The following is a 17,609-nucleotide window of genomic DNA, read 5'->3' as shown; positions in this document are numbered from 1 at the left end:
GGTGCATATGCCGTTCTTCGAACTTTCTTATTCTTGGACGTGCATTCTCGATGCTGCTTCTTTCCAGCGGAGCGCTCTCATCTCAGCCAGAAATTTAGCTACTCGGCGGTGATCACAGCCACCAAATGCTGCTACTGGCTGGTGGTCGCCGTGTTTCTGCTGCTCAGCGTACTGATCATGGTCCACTCTACAATTTCCCTGGGCATTCTGACTTTTATCGAATACTCTCGTTTCCTCTTCGCGTACGAAGCCGCTCTCCTGATTTCAGCCATCTTCACATTCAAGCAGAAATCTTTCCATAAAATCTGCGCTCTGCAGGCGCAGTCCAGTGAAAATACATGCAAAACTATTTTCTGGAAACATCGTAGCAAACTCTTCCCGATATTGTACGTTATTCTGCATTTTATCACGCAGATTCTGGTTGGCTATGAGTACGCCCTCGGCACGCTACCGCTGACCATGGACACGGAATATTTCGGTGTCGTCGGCGCGGACGACGTGCCGTTGTGGGCGTGGCAGTGCGTGACGTATCCGTTCATGGGCTTCCCGCAGTTACTATCCAGTTTAATTATCGCGATAATGTGCTTGTTGATCCTCGATGGTATTCATCGTATACCCAGTCTGTCAGCAAATGAAACTGCTGATGACGTTAGAGTAAAAGTGACGACGCAAATACGCAAATACATTACTTCCGTGGAGAGTGTGTTTTCCTTGATCATGTTGGTGCATATCGCCGCCAGAAGTTTAACGGTGTTGGGATTCGTGCAGAGCTTCCGCACACCGGACGCGAACGGGTCCGTGACGGCGCTGGTGCCGGCGTTGGTCATTGTGTTGGTGGTAACGGCGATGCTGGTACCGGTGGTATTGACGGTCCAGTTGCAGGATGAGGTTGGTCAATAAGTTATAAGTAATAATTGGTATGGCAAAAAAAGTTGTTAAACCAAGGTCAGTTATGGTATTAAAGAACAGACCGTATGCGAGCAGTGTAAGCAATGCGCGAGATACCCAAATGCCGCTATACTACAATTGCTTCGATTTCAACAGAAAGCAGGCACAGCGTAATGTGTCGATAATGTCTCTATTAGGCAGTTGCCATCAAAGTACTCGTAACAAAAATGCAAGTGCGGGGTACACTATTTCAAAGTTAAAATTTAAACTTAAAAAACAGTCATTATCGCTATCCACCGCGGGTTAAAAAACAAAGCATTTAACGCAGCAGTAGCATTTCCCTTAATGACAGCCAAATTAAAACGTTGCGTAATGACAGCTAGGGAACGCGCTTCTCCACTCAGTTTACGAATTTTTCGGCCCACAAAATGTACCGGTTCACGAATCTCTGGGCAAAAAACTTCTTGCGTTTCAAAACCGATCATGTACTTCCCTACACGGGCCTCCTTACGTGCGTAAGTGTCCTTGCTATCCGTTTTCCCACGGTTTTATTTTGAAAAAATTTTGAAAATGTGATTTAACAATTAACGTATGTGGGTTTTGGTTCTATGCATCGGCTCCAGCGTGATCGCCTCCCTCTATTTTTCCAAAATAACATTAACGTATCGCAACCGTACGAAGTACTAATGGTAAGAATGTTTACACTTCTGCGTGCCATTTCATGTGTTAACCATTTTTGTGCAAGCGCTGTGAAAACTGGTCAGAAGACTCGTGGACGAAAAATTTGCGTTTGGTGAGAACTCTTGTTTTTGGTTGGCAGTCCGAGCAGCTGTTGGACAAGCTGTTAACACCGCTGGATTAGGCGGGACTCACTCATTCCCTGGTGACTATCGAGTACACGCATCTATTGCGCTCCTTGCGGCAGACGCCACCACGGCTGACCGGCGGACGGTTCTTCGTCATTGACCGCGGATTTATTGCAGCGGTGCGTGGTGGTTGATCAGTGGCTTATGTTTACTAAAGGTCATATACCTGTTAGCGGTGCTGGTATGGGCTTCGTTTTGCAGCTGACGGGATTCTTCGCCACATATGCCGTTCTGGTCAAGGAGCTGGTGAAACGCGCCCCTCTAGTCCAATCAAACAGCACTGGATGTGGTGTCTAAGGTGCATGGTTATGGGATTTTGAATCACGGCTGCTATTCTCGAGTTGATGGATGAGTTTTCCCAGAAACGAACTATCAGCGGCGTCAGCTAATTATTAATACGAAGGACCCATTGAATACAGAAATGTTGCGGTCATACTTTAATCAAAATTTTGGTAATCACGCCACAAAAGAAAGTACGGTGTTCCGCGCTACTTATCATCAATGCCAAACAGGAGTATCATTGCTGTAAAAAAAGCATAAGTGGTCACTGGATTTACTGTTCTTGTTTGTACGAGTTACTAAACTTTCTTATGTTTCAAATAGCAAACGCTTATTGGAGAGCTAGCCTTTATACTACGATTCTCTTCCTGTCAGTTCGAAATTCGAATAAATGCTAATTAGCTTGATTTTGTGAAATAAGTTCTGTCGGTCCCAGAAAAAAACTCGCAGTAAGAGCCTAACTGGGGACTTTTCTGATTTAGATGACATCGTAACAGATCCCAGTCATTACATGTACTCGTACTGTCGTGCATATGTCGTGCAACTGTCTCGCTAAAACCACAGTGCGACGAATAAACTATAAATCCCGCTACAAATATTGCAAGGTATTCTTAGCGGTTAATCAGAACGGTAGTCGCTGTCAGAAAATCGTCTGCTGTGTATCCACTTTGCAATGCGAAGTAAACTCATTACTCAAAACTCAAAAGGTTTCTAACTTTCTACGCTAGACAACGCGTGGCACGCCGTGGGATACCGCGTTCGGCTGGCGTTGCTGTGCATTATTTTGCATCGATGGTGTATCCACGTCGGCGATTACTCATACAACCGCTTTAATGTAATTTGATCTTGATTTTTTTTAGATAAAATTTCTGTCTCAGTTAGGAATCGTTGCGTCAAAGATCAACGACTGACAAACAAAAATGCTGTGTGTGAATAATCATTTAATGGACGCCATTATTTCTCAGTGAAGGTGTTCTTATAAAGGTGATATCATTTCTACGAACAAAACTCCCGTCCGGCTTTTACACTCTACCGCCGTCTTTTAATACGTGAAAGCTGCCCTCCCCTGCTGCCATGCGTCGGAACTTATACATGCATGCGGCAGAACTTAATCAGCTATTTTAAATCTTTATGATTTTCGTCTGCGGGTGCAAAATATAAGATATTCAGCCGAAATCAGCGACTGCTGTGGTATAAACGGTTTTTCGCCTGCTTTGTCTGTTTTGCCTATTGCGGGCAGCGAACGGGACTGAGCGGTGCGACGTCAAGTGTTTTAATTGCTGATTAGTTGCCTTCGTAATCATCACAATTAGCCGACTGTGTTATGCTGCTCTGCAAGGTAATATTGCTGGGATTGATGACGGTTATTCTGGGTGTGACCACGGTGCTGGCCGGCTACTATGACCGCCATAAATGTTTTGGTGAGGCAAACTTGAAATTACGTTGTATAAAATGAGCAGATTTGTCCCTGCAGCTTAGCTAAGAGCAAGTTTTGCTGGAAAATTTCGTGACCTTTATGCGTTAAATTTTCAAACTGAAAAATAAGAAATCCTATAGAGTTCCATTTCTTGCACATGCTACTAAATACAAAATCGGTCACCGTAGATAACCAGCGTCAAACAGGATAATATGACAAAACACTAGAAAATAAAGCCGAAAGGAATTTAAACTTTATTTAAACGACATCGTAATTTTAGTGCGATGTTTTCATTTTCTGGGTAACTTATACTAAAGGTTTACTTACATAATTTAATACGCTTTTAATAATTTTAATAAATTTCTGTTTTTTAAGTTTTTAATTTTGTTTTATGTTTTGTGTTTCTGTTCTTTTAATTTAATTTTGTTGAGTTTAATTTTGTTGTCAATGTAAAACTACAGCCTGTTTGGAGTTTTTTCCTCTCAAAGCGAAAAAGGGGGGGTGGCTGTTGCACAGCCTTAATCCATTTCCTTTTTTATTTTGATATTCTTTCAAAGAATCAAAAGCATATAGAATAAGTTGGGAAATCGATAACACATTAATTTATGCGGTACCGTGCTTCTGCTATGCAGGCACTGCAGTTGAAAATGTTTGGGGTGAAAATAATATTGCATACAAAGTCGCACTGTAGTGCAAGTGCTTTGTACACCCACCGGTGACTGCATATTAGGAAGGCACTACTTTTCGGGAGGTTATTCGGACCCCTGTAACAAGTGGCTGACCGAGTGCAATGACAGCGAAGCCATGATCGGGTAAGACCATAGAGACAATGAACATACGCCGCGTCTCTCTCCGCTCTGTATGACAGGAGCAATCACTGTCATAAAACTTTGGTCGGATGCTCGGGTTATGACATGCTCCGCCCTGTTCCTCAACTGAACAATGAACTGTGTCATGACTGGTCTATTTCATAATTCATTTTTTGCGGTCGCAAAAATAGCGGCCGAGCAATAAACGTTAATAATGCACTGTAACGAAACGAATGTATGCGCACCAATCAATGTAATGCATCACAAAGTACTAGATATGACAGAAAAAATTAAAACAAAAACGATCAAAAACCACAAAAACCTTCACATTCCCCCATCTTCATCCTCCTCGCAGTCCTACAAACCCGAGAATATACACATTTAAAAAATCCAACAATAAGTAAAATTATCCAACAATAAGGCAAATTATTTAAATTTGATGACGAATTCTTAATACTTGATACTTACATCATACTCAGGTCGTGCATATCCGTACTTGATTGCTTTGTGAACGGCAGAGGCGTGCTTTGATTTGGAGCTCCCGTACCGGCGAGACTTTTCCATTAAAGTCTTATGTTTTACATGCATAGTAAGAAGAGACTGCACGAAAATTTCCGTAGCCGCTAGGATAAATGGCTCGATACATACATAATGATATATGCACATATTACATTATGCATATGCTATACAACTGTTGCTATATTCGACAAATTAATAAGCGTCAAATAGCGATAAAAACATCTATAAAACTAAATTCACGCTACAACCGAATACACTGACAATTCGTCGTTACCGAATCATTCTGTATTATGCTTAAAAGTAACTGCTTGAGTTGTTAGTTTAGTGATATACCTGCAGATAAAGCACGTTTCTTTTTTGGGCTGCAGTATCCATGAGGCCTTAAATCCGTGGGACTGTTACGTGATGGGACTGCATCGTCTAAAAGCCGGCGATTGCGTACTCGGCCACATAACTCCGCTTGATAGGCACAGTGATAATCAGAATTAACAAAATGGTCGGAACATATTACTGCAGCAGTGGACGGTTCTTCAGCGCATTGACAAAAATTAAACCAGATTTGCCAGTTATCAGGATGTTTGTCTCGCGAAGGAAATGTATGCCAGGATAACGCTTTGCTAGTGCCTCTTTTATTAGGACAGTTTGGAACATAACAGTAATCTGGCATTTTAAATGCCGCATAATATATAACACAAATTAATACATCAAGTCAACGCTAGCAGGCTATAGTCAAATGTTAAGCATTATTTCAACAAAATTTAACATGCATACAGCCTACTCAGTGCGATGGCAACTAAATTTCGTGTGAGCTGTTAGTTGTTACGTTTCTTACGGGTTAAAGAAATCTCCTAGTATTGTCTGGATGTAATTGCATTTAATCTTGATTAATCGCTCTATTGTTTATGCTTGGAAGAAATCGCAGTGACCAGCCACTTACTGTGTTAACAGACCACCAACCACTTATTCACAGACCAAGACAGTGAACACAGTGAACGCTCAGCAGCCAAGGGTATTTGTGACGTCATCTATACCGAAAAGTTTCTCTCTATTATGGACCGAGCATCCGGACAATGTATATAAAAGGACTAGAGAGAGACTGATTACTCCTGTCATACAGAGCGGAGAGAGACGCGGCGTATGTTCATTGTCTGTATGGTAAGACCACGTTGAAGGTCAAATGCATTTGCATTTCCCGTTGTACCGTTTTTCTTTTGTCGATGTAATATTAAGCGAACAATCTTTTTTAACCTTTTGCCCTGTAAAACTTCATGGCTTTATTCAGTTTATTGCATGTTAACTTTTTAGTTCGTTACTCGTTTACCGAACGATGAAAATTTATTCAAAAGTTCGGCTGGATAGCGGCTGGATGTGCTTTCGGCTGGATAGCGAAATAGACAGTTGGAAGCAACAGCCCATGCACTACGATTATTTTAATACTGACTGCTCTTTGCAGCTATTTTGACGATGTACACATATTCATGGGCGTGCAACGTTAGTATAAATTTCGCTAAGAATGTGATACTTAAACGCGATTGTATCACATGAAACGGGTAACGTAAAGGAGACTGTGCTCTTGCTGTGTATACAGAGGTCAGGTGCAAATTTATGTTCCCCATGAAGCCGCTGTCCAAGGGCGTTTATTCCTTCTACAGCATCTGTAACGTTAGGTGAGGAAATAAGTAAGTCAACGCAGTCGTTAAGCAAAGTTTTTTTATAAATTATGTACTGAATTGAATCGAATTACCGAACTCGTGAATTATTTCCCTGGGACTACATGTTTCCCTGAGACTGTATGCAAAAAGGCATTTAATTTTTAAAATGTTATTAAACATTTGTTTAACATGCAGAATTTTACCATATTCTCATTTCAGGAACATCACGAAGGGAGTCAAAGAATTTTATTGTTACGGTAAGTATTGGCCGCAGGACACGGTGGATACATTCGCCACTGGTGCGCAAAAAATTGCAGAAATCGAATAAATATTTCATCAGTATTCTCAATCCTGACTTCCGTTAGTGTCTATGCAGGTCTGTTTTCCAGCATTTTCCAGGATCCTGGCGGGCCAAGCTTGATAAAATGCTGTACGTAGGTTAAACCAAGACGTATTACTTTAGAGCGCAAGGCTAACGTGGGTGACCTTTCCTGTATAACAGGCAAAACCCCGCCCGGATACCATATCGATTATTCTCGTTGCGAATGGAAGTTCACGGACGATAAGTACGTCGCGCTGCGATATTCAGAGTTATTATAAAATTATTAAAATTACTGAAAAGAAGAAAAACGATATTACGACAAGATAAAAAAAATCACCAAATTTATAAAAACAAATTCTGAATTTTAAAGTAATTTTTTTATAGACGCGGTGAGCATTACGACGGCTATTGGTTGGCAAAATGTGATACAAATGAAGTTATGATCGGGCTGGGACAAGCCGTGAATCTATAATTAATGTAACACTTTTCCAGGTTCGTATTATTATTTTAGCGCAATTTCCACGTTTTGCTTTATTAATTTACTGCCTTAGCGCTAGTACAACATAGTGCACTAGATCGTTTGCAATCAACTATTTAAAATTAATATTTCTGTTTCTTTTGGGAGACGAATCGTGGTTCTAAAAAAAACCTTTCAGCAAATTGATTCTTCGATTACAAATATATATAAATAATCCTTTGACTTTCTTGCAGATAATTGTAATACACACCAATTAGCTTCGTTCTGTGGACAGTGTTGTCACGGTGATCTACAGACCAGCAATGTTTACCGTCGGGTCGGTGGGCCGCGGCGGCTGGTACGACAGTCAATTCAACCGTGGCTACTCACAGTAACCACAACGTGTTCCCGGCGCCGCATCAAATGGCTATTTGCCGCACGTTTCGGTATATTTTAAGTACAGTACATAAATTTTGACAATTTCAGTTCTTTAGAGACTCGAGCTCGCGAAAGTTGAGTGAATAAATTAACTGATACCCATGCATCGTTATTACCGCACTACGGCGTATATGTTCTGTGTATTCGGACGGTGTCCATTCGTTTCCTTTACTGAACTCGGTATCAAGTAAAGATGTCTATCATGTTGAGATCACGAATAACAGCGATGCTGCAGCGCTGTTTCAAAAACGTGCCCACACGCGCTTCTCCGGTGTTCTGGAGAACTTTTGCGACTTAAACACTTATTAAATTTCTTTAAATTGCTTACTGGATGTAAGAAATGACACGTAATTCAGAATACTTTTGCGCTTTATTGAAAATGACCTAATTATGGTACTGGTAGAAAAGCGGAATAATTACAAGAAGTGCCACTAGACTACAGTTTTGGTTCCCACGCTTTCACTTTTGGTCATTTCGGAGTTCGTTACGAGTTTTCTTCGGTTTTGAAATTATACTTTATCATGGCCAACATTGTCATTGAAATAACGTCGTTAGAGGAACAACCAGCAACGATACGAATAATTAAATGAATTTCAATACCCACACAAAAGCCTTGAGCCTATTGTATCTGTATATACACAATATTAAGACGAGAGGTACCCAACATATGGTTAAATTGGTACACCCCCGTGTTACATATTGTTGGTGCTTGGTGTTACATATATGAAACCGGTGCTTGCTTATTGGCTGGCTGCGAAGAGCTGGTCTTACTTCCAAGGACAGATTTACCGATGCAGAGCATTCGTTCATTTTGCTTTAGTATCTGTAAATAGATGTCGTACAATTTAATACTGAAGAGTACAAATAGAACATGCTCAGTCAGCATCGAGCAATGACGGCAATTACCGGAGAGCTGCAGAAAGGACCATCCAGAGAATGGATCCCACTCGATGTGCGTCAACTGAGTCAATTTCATTGCACACCCCGCATCCGTATTAACGAGACAAAGGAAGTACTAATATTGTAATTTTTCCGCAATGTCAGCATTGCAGTTGATCCAGTCTTTCCATTTAAATCGTGATGTTCATTGCCGGCAAATTCATTCAGCCACCACGGTACGACAATAACATTACCTACTTCTGTACCGTAGACTCGTCGTATCGACCAGCAGGCTCGCTTTTTCCATCATCATACCGATACATGTATAAGTTATAACTATTAACTATCTGTTATTTCTTTCGTAGAATAATAACACTGTAAACTATTATCTGTAAATGTCGACGATGTCGGCCGGTGCGGCATATACCATTCTCCGAACTTTCTTATTCCTGCGCACGCAGTCTCGAACCTCCTTTCCGGAAGAACACTCTCACCTCTGCCAGAAATTCAGCTACTCGGCTGGCATTTTAGCCATCAAATGCTGCTACTGGCTGGTGGTCGCCGTGTTTCTGTTGCTCAGTGTACTGATCATGATCCACTCCACCATTTCCTTGGGCATTTTGACTTTTATCGAATACTCCCGTTTCCTCTTCGCGTATGAAGCCGCTCTCCTGATTTTAGTCATCTTCACCTTCAAACAAAAATCCTTCCATAAAATCTGCGCTCTGCAGACGCAATCCACTGAAAATACCTACAAAAATATTCTCTGGAAACATTGTAGCAAACTCTTCCCGATATTGTACGTTATTCTGCATTTTATCACGCAGTTTCTGGTGGGCTATGAGTACGCCCTCGGCACGCTACCGCTGACCATGGACACGGAATATTTCGGTGTCGTCGGCGCGGACGACATGCCGTTGTGGGCGTGGCAGTGTGTGACGTATCCGTTCATGGGCTTCCCGCAGTTACTATCCAGTTTAATTATCGCGATAATGTGCTTGTTTATCCTGGATGGAGTTCATCGCATTCGCAGTCTGTCAAGAGATGAAACTGCTGATGACGTTAGAGTAAAAGTGTTGGAGATACGCAAATACATTACTTCCCTTGAGAGTGCGTTTTCCTTAATAATGCTGGTGCACATTGCTGCCAGCAGTTTGACGGTGTTGGGATTCGTGCAGAGCTTCCGCAAGCCGGATGCGAACGGGTCCGTGACGGCGCTGGTGCCGGCGTTGGTGATTGTGCTGGTGGTGACGGCGCTGCTGGTGCCGGTGGTGTTGACGATCCAACTGCAGGATGAGGTGGGCATATAACTCATCATTACTTATGCGTAACTTATGCGTACTTCAATATATCTCTTATTTCGCTCACTTTGATTAGGTAAATGGATTTGTATTACGCTCACCGGTCACCGGTGAAACATGGGGCGATGGATACTACATGAATAAATAGGGCGCGCTACATGAATAAATGCTGACAGATGAATATGCCTTCTCCTCATTTTGCTCATCATTTATGCTTTTGTTTATGCACTTTGTTTTTTGTTGAATTTTATTAATATTTGTTTTTATAAATTGATGAGCAAGTTTTTAGTATGATTGATTAATTGATAGATTTATTGGTTGTTTATTGAGCAGCCAAGCCGGGTACAATTCGGCATTCTCACAAAAAAAAGAAATCGTTTCTGCAAATTTTCTTGTGTGGAATATTGATACCTAGCGAAATATGGAACCTTTTAATCAAAGTGAGTAAAATTTGAAGTAAATCGAAGTGTGGCAAAAAAAGATACAAGTATTAAACGTCAAACTAAGGCATTGTATGAACCTAAGGACACACCGAATGCGAGCACTGTAAACTTGGGACAGAATGCGAAAGCCGCTGTACTACGATTGTCTCGATCACAACAGAAAGCTGGCACCGTGCAATGTGTCGAGAGCGCCTTTCTTTAGTAGTGGGCATCAAAATTACAAAAAAACTTAAAGAGCGCACTACTTGAGAGTTGAGTTGAACGTTGCGTAATAAAAGCTGCGGAACACGGTTCTCCACTCAGTTCACGAATCTTTCGGCCCATAAAATGTACCGGCTCACTCAGTGCTGGGCAGAAAAACATTAATTAACGTTTCAGGCTCGATAATGCACTTACGTACACGGGCTATCTAGTTCACATTGTACCGGATGTACTCGTAAAATTCGCCGACCAGGTTAAACACCGTCAAACAACATCAAAGTCGATAAGAATACTAGTGGACAAAAAGAATTTGCAATTGGTAAATCGTGCTTTTGTTTGGCAGTTAGAACAGCTATTGGACAAGCTGTTAGCACCGCTGGATGAGGCGGGACTCACTCATTCTCTGGCGACGATCGAGTACGCGCATCTTTTGCGCTCCATGCGGCAGACACCACCACGGCTGACCGGAGGACGGTTCTTCGTCATTGACCGCGGATTCATTGCAGCGGTGCGTGGTGCTACATATTTAAGCGGCTTATTTTTATTACACGTAATGTATTTGCGTTGCTGTTGTTGGCTTCGTTGAGCAGCTGATGGGATTCTTCGCCACATATGCCGTTCTGGTGAAGGAGCTGGTAAAGGGCGCCCCTCTTGTCCATTCAAACAGTACTGGATGTGGTGTTTGAGGGGTCGCTTGAGATTGTGAATGACGACCGGATTCTTGCAAGGACTAAACAGTTTCCCGGGAAACGAACCAACCACGACATCAGCCACAGTCTGACAAGTGGTAGAATTAAGTTCAATCACAGAAATGCTATGGTCATGTTTGCATTGTAATTCCGGTATTACGCCTCTAATGGAAACATCTGACTAATCTAAAAATTTAATACGATTAGGGGCATCGTTGTTGCAAAAAATATCGTAAATGATTCACTGAACTCCGCGGTTGTACATGTAAGAAAATATTGCTTTATGCCCGTACGCCAACGATTAACGGGAGATATCGAGCCCGTGTACTACGATTCTCTTCTTGTAAAGCCTAGTGAACGCTGTGTTTAGTTGATTCTACTAAATCCGTTTCAACAAAACCGAACGGCAGTGAAAGGCTAAAGTGTGCTGCTTTTAGATTTACAGCAGGTACAGATGGGAGGATCAATCGCAATGAAATATCAATCAAATAAAGGTTTTGTCCCAGTGGCAATTTGACGTAAAGACCGGACTGCACGCAACACACTGCGCGCATTGCAGTAGTAAGTAGTGACAGATGCATATTCAGCTTGACAGTGCTGGGCTCATGGCAAGCCGGTTAAAGAGCAATTAATGCATGGTCAACCGGTTAGACAACCATGCTAATACGAATCTTCCGCAATATTTATTGTAATGAGCAGTGTACGAGTATAAAGATGAGTATCTTCTGCGCTATTACGCTTGACCACAACGTTGCGCATAAATTACAAATCCCGCATAAATTTATGGTGATTTATTCATAACGGTTAATCAGCGGTAGTATCGCTGTCATTACAGTCTATACCGTGTATCCACTTCCGATGTGAGTAAACTCATTACTCAAAACCTTTCTACATGACCAATTCGAACGATATCGATGCGCCGCGGGATGCCGCATTCGGCAGTCTGCAGTCACTACGAGCATCGACAATGTATCCACGTTGCGGATTACTGAAACACCCGTCATAATTGCTGTTGATTAATGGGGATGATTATCCTTTAATGTGGCTGTTTAATGATGATCAGCATTTCTAACCAGATCTGATTAACACGCACTTTATGTTTTTCACCGCTTGCTAGGCGGAATACATATGAAAACAGCATCAAGACGAAACTGAATTAGCAAAGTGTTGCTTATAAAGAAATACATTTGTCAGAAAATATTACTGAGCTACTATCACTAATTTTGATTATAAATTTATTAATTAACACTTTCTTTTTAATATTTTAAGTATTTAGTTTCATTTTAATTTAAGTATTTAAGTTTTTTTAGTATTTACTTAAATTTCATTGTTTATTGGGCATTAACTTATCCCGAATTTAGAAGTAAGTAATAATAAGCATATTTGCTTATTTTTCACTTAAATTATCTTTTATTATTGCTTATTTATTTAGTTAATTGGCTATTTATTTTATTATTTAATTTCTCTGTCAAACCGAAAATTATGTCAAGAATCCATCGCTCGTCCGCATTCAACACCTCACAAATCTGACTTTACACATTTACCCGGCATCGTTCAAACTTCAAAATAACAATCGCCACAAAATAACGGCAGAAAATTAGCACTTGTAAAACCAGCGTACTGCGCCTTTAACGGATACAGTAAATCCGTGCAGTTCATTGTCTCCTGCGCCAAGATCAGTGTAATTTGGCCGACGGGCTTAAAACGCCGAAAATGTACAGCAGCATCACGCAGGAGAAGAAAGAAAAATTGCTCGCTGCAAAAAGCACACACTTCTCCACACACGCTCCATCTGCCGCTTTTGATCAGTACTCTTGTGTGTTAAACAATAACGCCGGCTTTTCTTACTCTACAATCATCTTTTACCTTCCTGCTCTTTTTCCGCATGACGAGCACCAAGTTTTAATAAATTCTATGCGGTTTAAATTAACCGGCGGTAATCCCGTTTTGTGATTGGCTATTCGACGCCTTTATCTGTTTTTTGTCTGTGGATAAATCAAGCGGATGATTGGAGATTGAATGTGTGCGCCGGCTATTGCGCGGCTTTAATCGGATTTGCCTAGTGACTGTGTGTTAATTGCGACTAAGCTGTGATTGGCTGTCTGCATAATTAGCGTAATTAGCCGACGGCATTATGCGGCTATCCAGGATAGTTTTCTCGGGATTGGTAGCGGTGATTCTGGATGTGATAAGTGTATTTGCCGGATATTATGACCGACATAAATGTTTTGGTAAGGCAAACCTGAAATTACGCTGTTGAAAACCAACCGGTTTCGCAACGTAAAGATTTTTATGATCGTCGTACACATATCTAACCAACTGCTTGTTAATTTTTCTGACATGATCCTGCTAAAAAAATAAAACTTAGAAAATGGAAAATAAGCGACTAATGAAAGTTACATTTTGTTAATAAATAGCAAACAGCATTTTATGAAAGCGAAGTTGCATTTTTTAGTAAAACCGGAGAATTACATATTTTACTATGAGAGAAAGATGATATTTACCGGCGTTTGTTTGTTTTGCTCGCCCTGATAGCTTTGCTGTGCTCTTATTTTAATTTTCGTTTTTTAAAATTGTGAATTCCTTGGTTATACTTTATTCAGCAAAATAAAACTTCTAATGTTGTTAATAATTTATTAATTTACCTTTATTTTTGTGTAGGTACCGGTGACTGTATATTAGGAACGAACTACTTTGCCGGGGGATATTCGGACCCCTACAACAAGTGGCTGACCGAGTGCAATGACGGCGAAGCCATGATCGGGTAAGGCCACTTTGAAGGTCAAGTTCATTCACACTTCCCGTCAGACTTCTTTTTCTCCGGTTTATAATTCGAGAACAATCGTTTCTTGAGCTTTCTTCCACTTGCAACTGCCGGCAGTTAATGGCTTCATTGCATAATTCATTTTTTATTCATTTTTCTTTTTTCGGTTTCGTTTTTCGCTGCGTGGCCGGTTTTATTGCAGATTGAATCATTTTATAAGGGTCGTTCCCGGTGTTTTTACGACAAATAAAAATTGCTACGCACGACCGTAATTTTATTCACAGTTTGCTCAAGATTAAACTCGAACTATGTTTATATTGAAATTTTAGAGAGAGAGACAAATTTTTATTAACACAAAATTCATCAATGAAGCGCCTTTTTATTAAGACAAGATTTATCAATAAAGAGCAATTTTTATTATGACAAGAATAATTTGACTGACAGAAAGAGATGTATCTGTATGCATCTGCTGAAATAACGACATTTACTAATAATATCAAAAATGTTCGCTTCAGTTATTTGTCAGGACTATGTTGCGAGAAAGCGAAAATAAATATAATATTAACTTTTTAAAAAAATCAAAAACCGTATCTACATCTATACAGATATACTGTTTTAAATTTTTTGTAAAAATCTGCCTGACGCAAATTATTCCTATTTTGTGGTTATATTAGTTCAAAAGAATAAACTCTGTGAGAATTGATCAATAACTCATTTCGTACAAAATATAAAAATTTTATCAAAAACCACTGATGTAGCAGAATGAGTTTGTTCATGGACCAAAAAATTAAGAGGCACGTACTAATTATAAATCAGCAATAGCTGCGTTCGGGTTTAGCATTATACTTGGGGAGAAAATGGATAGAAGATTCCCGACATTGCCCGTGCACTACGATTATCTAATTTTTAACGGTCTTTGCAGAATTTTTGACGCGGTGCGCATGTTCATCGGCGTGGAACGTAAGTATCATTTCCAGACGAATAAAATAGCGCGAATGTATCGTTAAAACAGAATTCTAATGCACGCTTTGCTCGTGCCGTCTTCACAGAGGTCTGGTGCAAATTTATGTTCCCCATGAAGCCGCCGTCAAAGGGCATTTATCCTTTCTACAGCAGCTGTAATGTCAGGTACAACCTTCTTATTTATTTTTTCTCACATTTATCATGTAAGCATTATTTGGGATAAAAATCATTATAAGCAAAAAATATGAAGAAGCTGAAAATCAGCCAGCAAATATAAATGTCCAGCGTAGGTTTATGTACGCATTTACTATATGTATACGGATGAAATACTTATCGGAAAAACAAGCAAATCAAAATACAAAAAGTACCGCTTCTTTGTGGAAATCAAAATGAAAACATATAGACAAATGTTTAATGTTTAATCTAATAATAAAATCCTTAGGATCATTTCGGGACTTTTTCAGAAACGTTACAATGGGAGCCAAAGAATTTTATTGTTACGACAAGTATTGGCCGAAAGACACGGTGGATACCTTCACCACCGGTGCGAAAACGAAGCTAAAAAACTCCATAAATTTACTGTACATCGATTTTTAGCACACTTAACTTCTCTTTAGGTCTGTTTTCCAACGTTTTCCAGGATCCCGGCGTGCCGAGCCTAATGAAATGCTGTATGTACGTTGTAGCTTAACTGTGACAGTTGTAATGACATAATAACTAAGTGACCTTTACCATACGACAGGTAAAACCCCAGCGGGATACCACATCGACTATTCGCGTTGCGAATGGAAGTACACACACGATAAGTGCGTCATACTGCGATCTGTTTCACGGACGATTTTGAAAGATTTTTATTTAAATATGTCTAATTTAATTTCACTAAATAAACATATTATTATCTACTTTATCTAAATAAATTTTTTTTCTGTAGACGCGGAGAGCATTACGACGGCTACTGGCTCGTGAAATGTGAGACGAATGAAGTTATGACCGGGCTTGGACAGGCCGTTAATCCCAACGATGGACTCAATCATTTCGTCTGGATGCAGGTAAAATGAAAACATCCGTTTTCCTGTAATTCAATAAATTTATATTAATTATTAATAATTCCTAAAAAAATTTTATGGTGAAGTTTACTTTAAGCACAGCGCATAAAGGTGACCTTTACAGCCCGTAATATTATTGAGCACAGCCGCGTAATATTATTAATATCATATTGCACAGCCTTTCTTATGGTTAAAATTTTATGCTAATTAGTGTAGTATTCTCACGTTTTAGATCACTGCTAATAAAGGTGTTAGAAAACAGATAGATGAATCGCGGATTTGTTCACATTTTAATACGAACATAGGTGGCAAACAAAAATGTTTAAAACAGCTAATTATAATAATATGGACCCATTGCACATTTTTGGGAGAAAAATGCAGCGAAATCGTTGTTGTTTATCAAATTAACAGTGTTGTCCGGTGATCTACAACGGGTACGCCAGCAAAGACCAGCATTATCTACCGTCCGGCACGGTGGGCCGCGGCGGCTGGTATGACACCCAATCCAACCATATCTACTAAACCGGCAATATTTGACCGCCGGCTCCGGAAACGCAGTCTTATACCGTCCAGTTTCGGACACGTGTACACACACTTCGTGATGAAGGCACTTCTGTTGGCTTTCCTTGTTTTGTGTTGGTTGTTGTTATAGCTGTTTGTCCTGTATTTTTTTGCTCTAAAAATGTTAACCGAAAACGATTCAGAACGGGAAAGGGGAGGCACTAATAAAGAGATTAATTGTTAGTGCTGATAAAGTGATGGAATAAAATGATGAATCATGCAGATAAGCTGCCCAGTTAAGCTACAACGTACATACAGCATTTCATGAGGCTCGGCACCCCGGGATCCTGGAAAACGTTGGAAAACAACACTCAAAAGAAGCGAAGTGAGTAAAAGATGATGCATGAAGATTTATAGATTTTGTCAGCTCAATTTTCGCATCGGTGAATCATGAATCAGAGAGGGAGCATGAGTTGAATCATGCAGATAATAAAGGCAGTTGTGAAAACCTAAATTAACGCAAATTGCCCTTAACTTGCTCCAGTTAAAACTCATCGAAATTAACGATTTACGTAGTGCAGAATAAATAACTACAGTGGTAGCAGTAAAAAATCGCGATAAATTGCACATGAAGTTAATATATTATTTACCTTCTCTTTTTTCAGGCAATAGCCAGTTAACATAACTAATTGGCAACTAGCCAGCCCTGATTGACACTAATTTATTTAGCTTGCATATGCATTTGTTTTATTTCTGTTGTATATGCAATTATTGTATTTGTATTTATCGTCTTAAGGATGAGTCACGCGCGGCGCCTATCGTTTACACGATCAATTTTACGGGGTAACGCAGATTTTTATTGGCAATTATCATTGTTTGTCCACATTTATCGCGATTTTTGACACTTTCACCAATATAAAAACACAACAGCAACCTCAAGAGAAAGCAACGGTAAATGCGCCAGCGGCATCCTGTCTCCGTGTCTCTCACCGATGCCACTCCGCCCAATAAATCACGACAGACACACAATAAAACAGGCAATGACCTTGGTACTGCAGTCTTCGTTAGTCTAGTTCTTCCATGCAACCTTATTTAATTATTAAAGCCCCAGTGCTTTCTCTGAAAACCTGAATTTTTAATTTTAAATTTCTAGAAAAAACTCCTGCAGTCCTACA

At 40.1% G+C, this 17,609-nt stretch overlaps 2 protein-coding genes across 2 annotated transcripts; both read left to right on the top strand.

The window, feature by feature from the left end:
• Nucleotides 1-3,288: 3,288 nt before the first annotated feature.
• Nucleotides 3,289-7,695, top strand: LOC129591149 (uncharacterized). The gene is made up of 7 exons (XM_055486686.1): nucleotides 3,289-3,454; nucleotides 6,367-6,445; nucleotides 6,650-6,687; nucleotides 6,807-6,860; nucleotides 6,933-6,996; nucleotides 7,137-7,244; nucleotides 7,464-7,695. Exons 1-6 carry the CDS (start codon nucleotides 3,358-3,360, stop codon nucleotides 7,222-7,224), a joined length of 420 nt encoding a protein of 139 aa, XP_055342661.1. The 5' UTR covers nucleotides 3,289-3,357; the 3' UTR covers nucleotides 7,225-7,244; nucleotides 7,464-7,695.
• Nucleotides 7,696-12,926: 5,231 nt separating this feature from the next.
• On the top strand, nucleotides 12,927-16,721 carry LOC129591101 (uncharacterized). Its single transcript, XM_055486631.1, has 9 exons — nucleotides 12,927-13,391; nucleotides 13,822-13,924; nucleotides 14,847-14,884; nucleotides 14,974-15,052; nucleotides 15,352-15,431; nucleotides 15,505-15,558; nucleotides 15,630-15,693; nucleotides 15,819-15,936; nucleotides 16,345-16,721. The coding sequence occupies exons 1-9, from the start codon at nucleotides 13,295-13,297 to the stop codon at nucleotides 16,453-16,455; spliced, it is 744 nt and encodes a 247-aa protein (XP_055342606.1). The 5' UTR covers nucleotides 12,927-13,294; the 3' UTR covers nucleotides 16,456-16,721.
• Nucleotides 16,722-17,609: the final 888 nt, after the last annotated feature.

This window comes from Paramacrobiotus metropolitanus, unplaced genomic scaffold (genome assembly GCF_019649055.1).
Source record: "Paramacrobiotus metropolitanus isolate TYO unplaced genomic scaffold, Prichtersi_v1.0 Parri_scaffold0000044, whole genome shotgun sequence".
In the NCBI taxonomy this organism is placed as follows: Eukaryota; Metazoa; Tardigrada; class Eutardigrada; order Parachela; family Macrobiotidae; genus Paramacrobiotus; species Paramacrobiotus metropolitanus.
Note: the sequence above shows the minus strand (reverse complement) of the source record. Positions and strands in the feature narration are given on the sequence as shown.

Bases quoted from the DNA above. Each gene is read 5' to 3' on its own strand.
- LOC129591149 (XM_055486686.1), top strand. From the start codon at position 3,358: ATGCTGCTCTGCAAGGTAATATTGCTGGGATTGATGACGGTTATTCTG. The intron at 6,688-6,806 runs GTAAGTATTGGC...GTGTCTATGCAG, and splicing joins CAAAGAATTTTATTGTTACG to GTCTGTTTTCCAGCATTTTC. The intron at 6,861-6,932 runs GTACGTAGGTTA...CCTGTATAACAG, and splicing joins GCCAAGCTTGATAAAATGCT to GCAAAACCCCGCCCGGATAC.
- LOC129591101 (XM_055486631.1), top strand. From the start codon at position 13,295: ATGCGGCTATCCAGGATAGTTTTCTCGGGATTGGTAGCGGTGATTCTG. The intron at 15,559-15,629 runs GTATGTACGTTG...ACCATACGACAG, and splicing joins GCCGAGCCTAATGAAATGCT to GTAAAACCCCAGCGGGATAC. The intron at 15,694-15,818 runs GTGCGTCATACT...TTTTTTCTGTAG, and splicing joins TGGAAGTACACACACGATAA to ACGCGGAGAGCATTACGACG.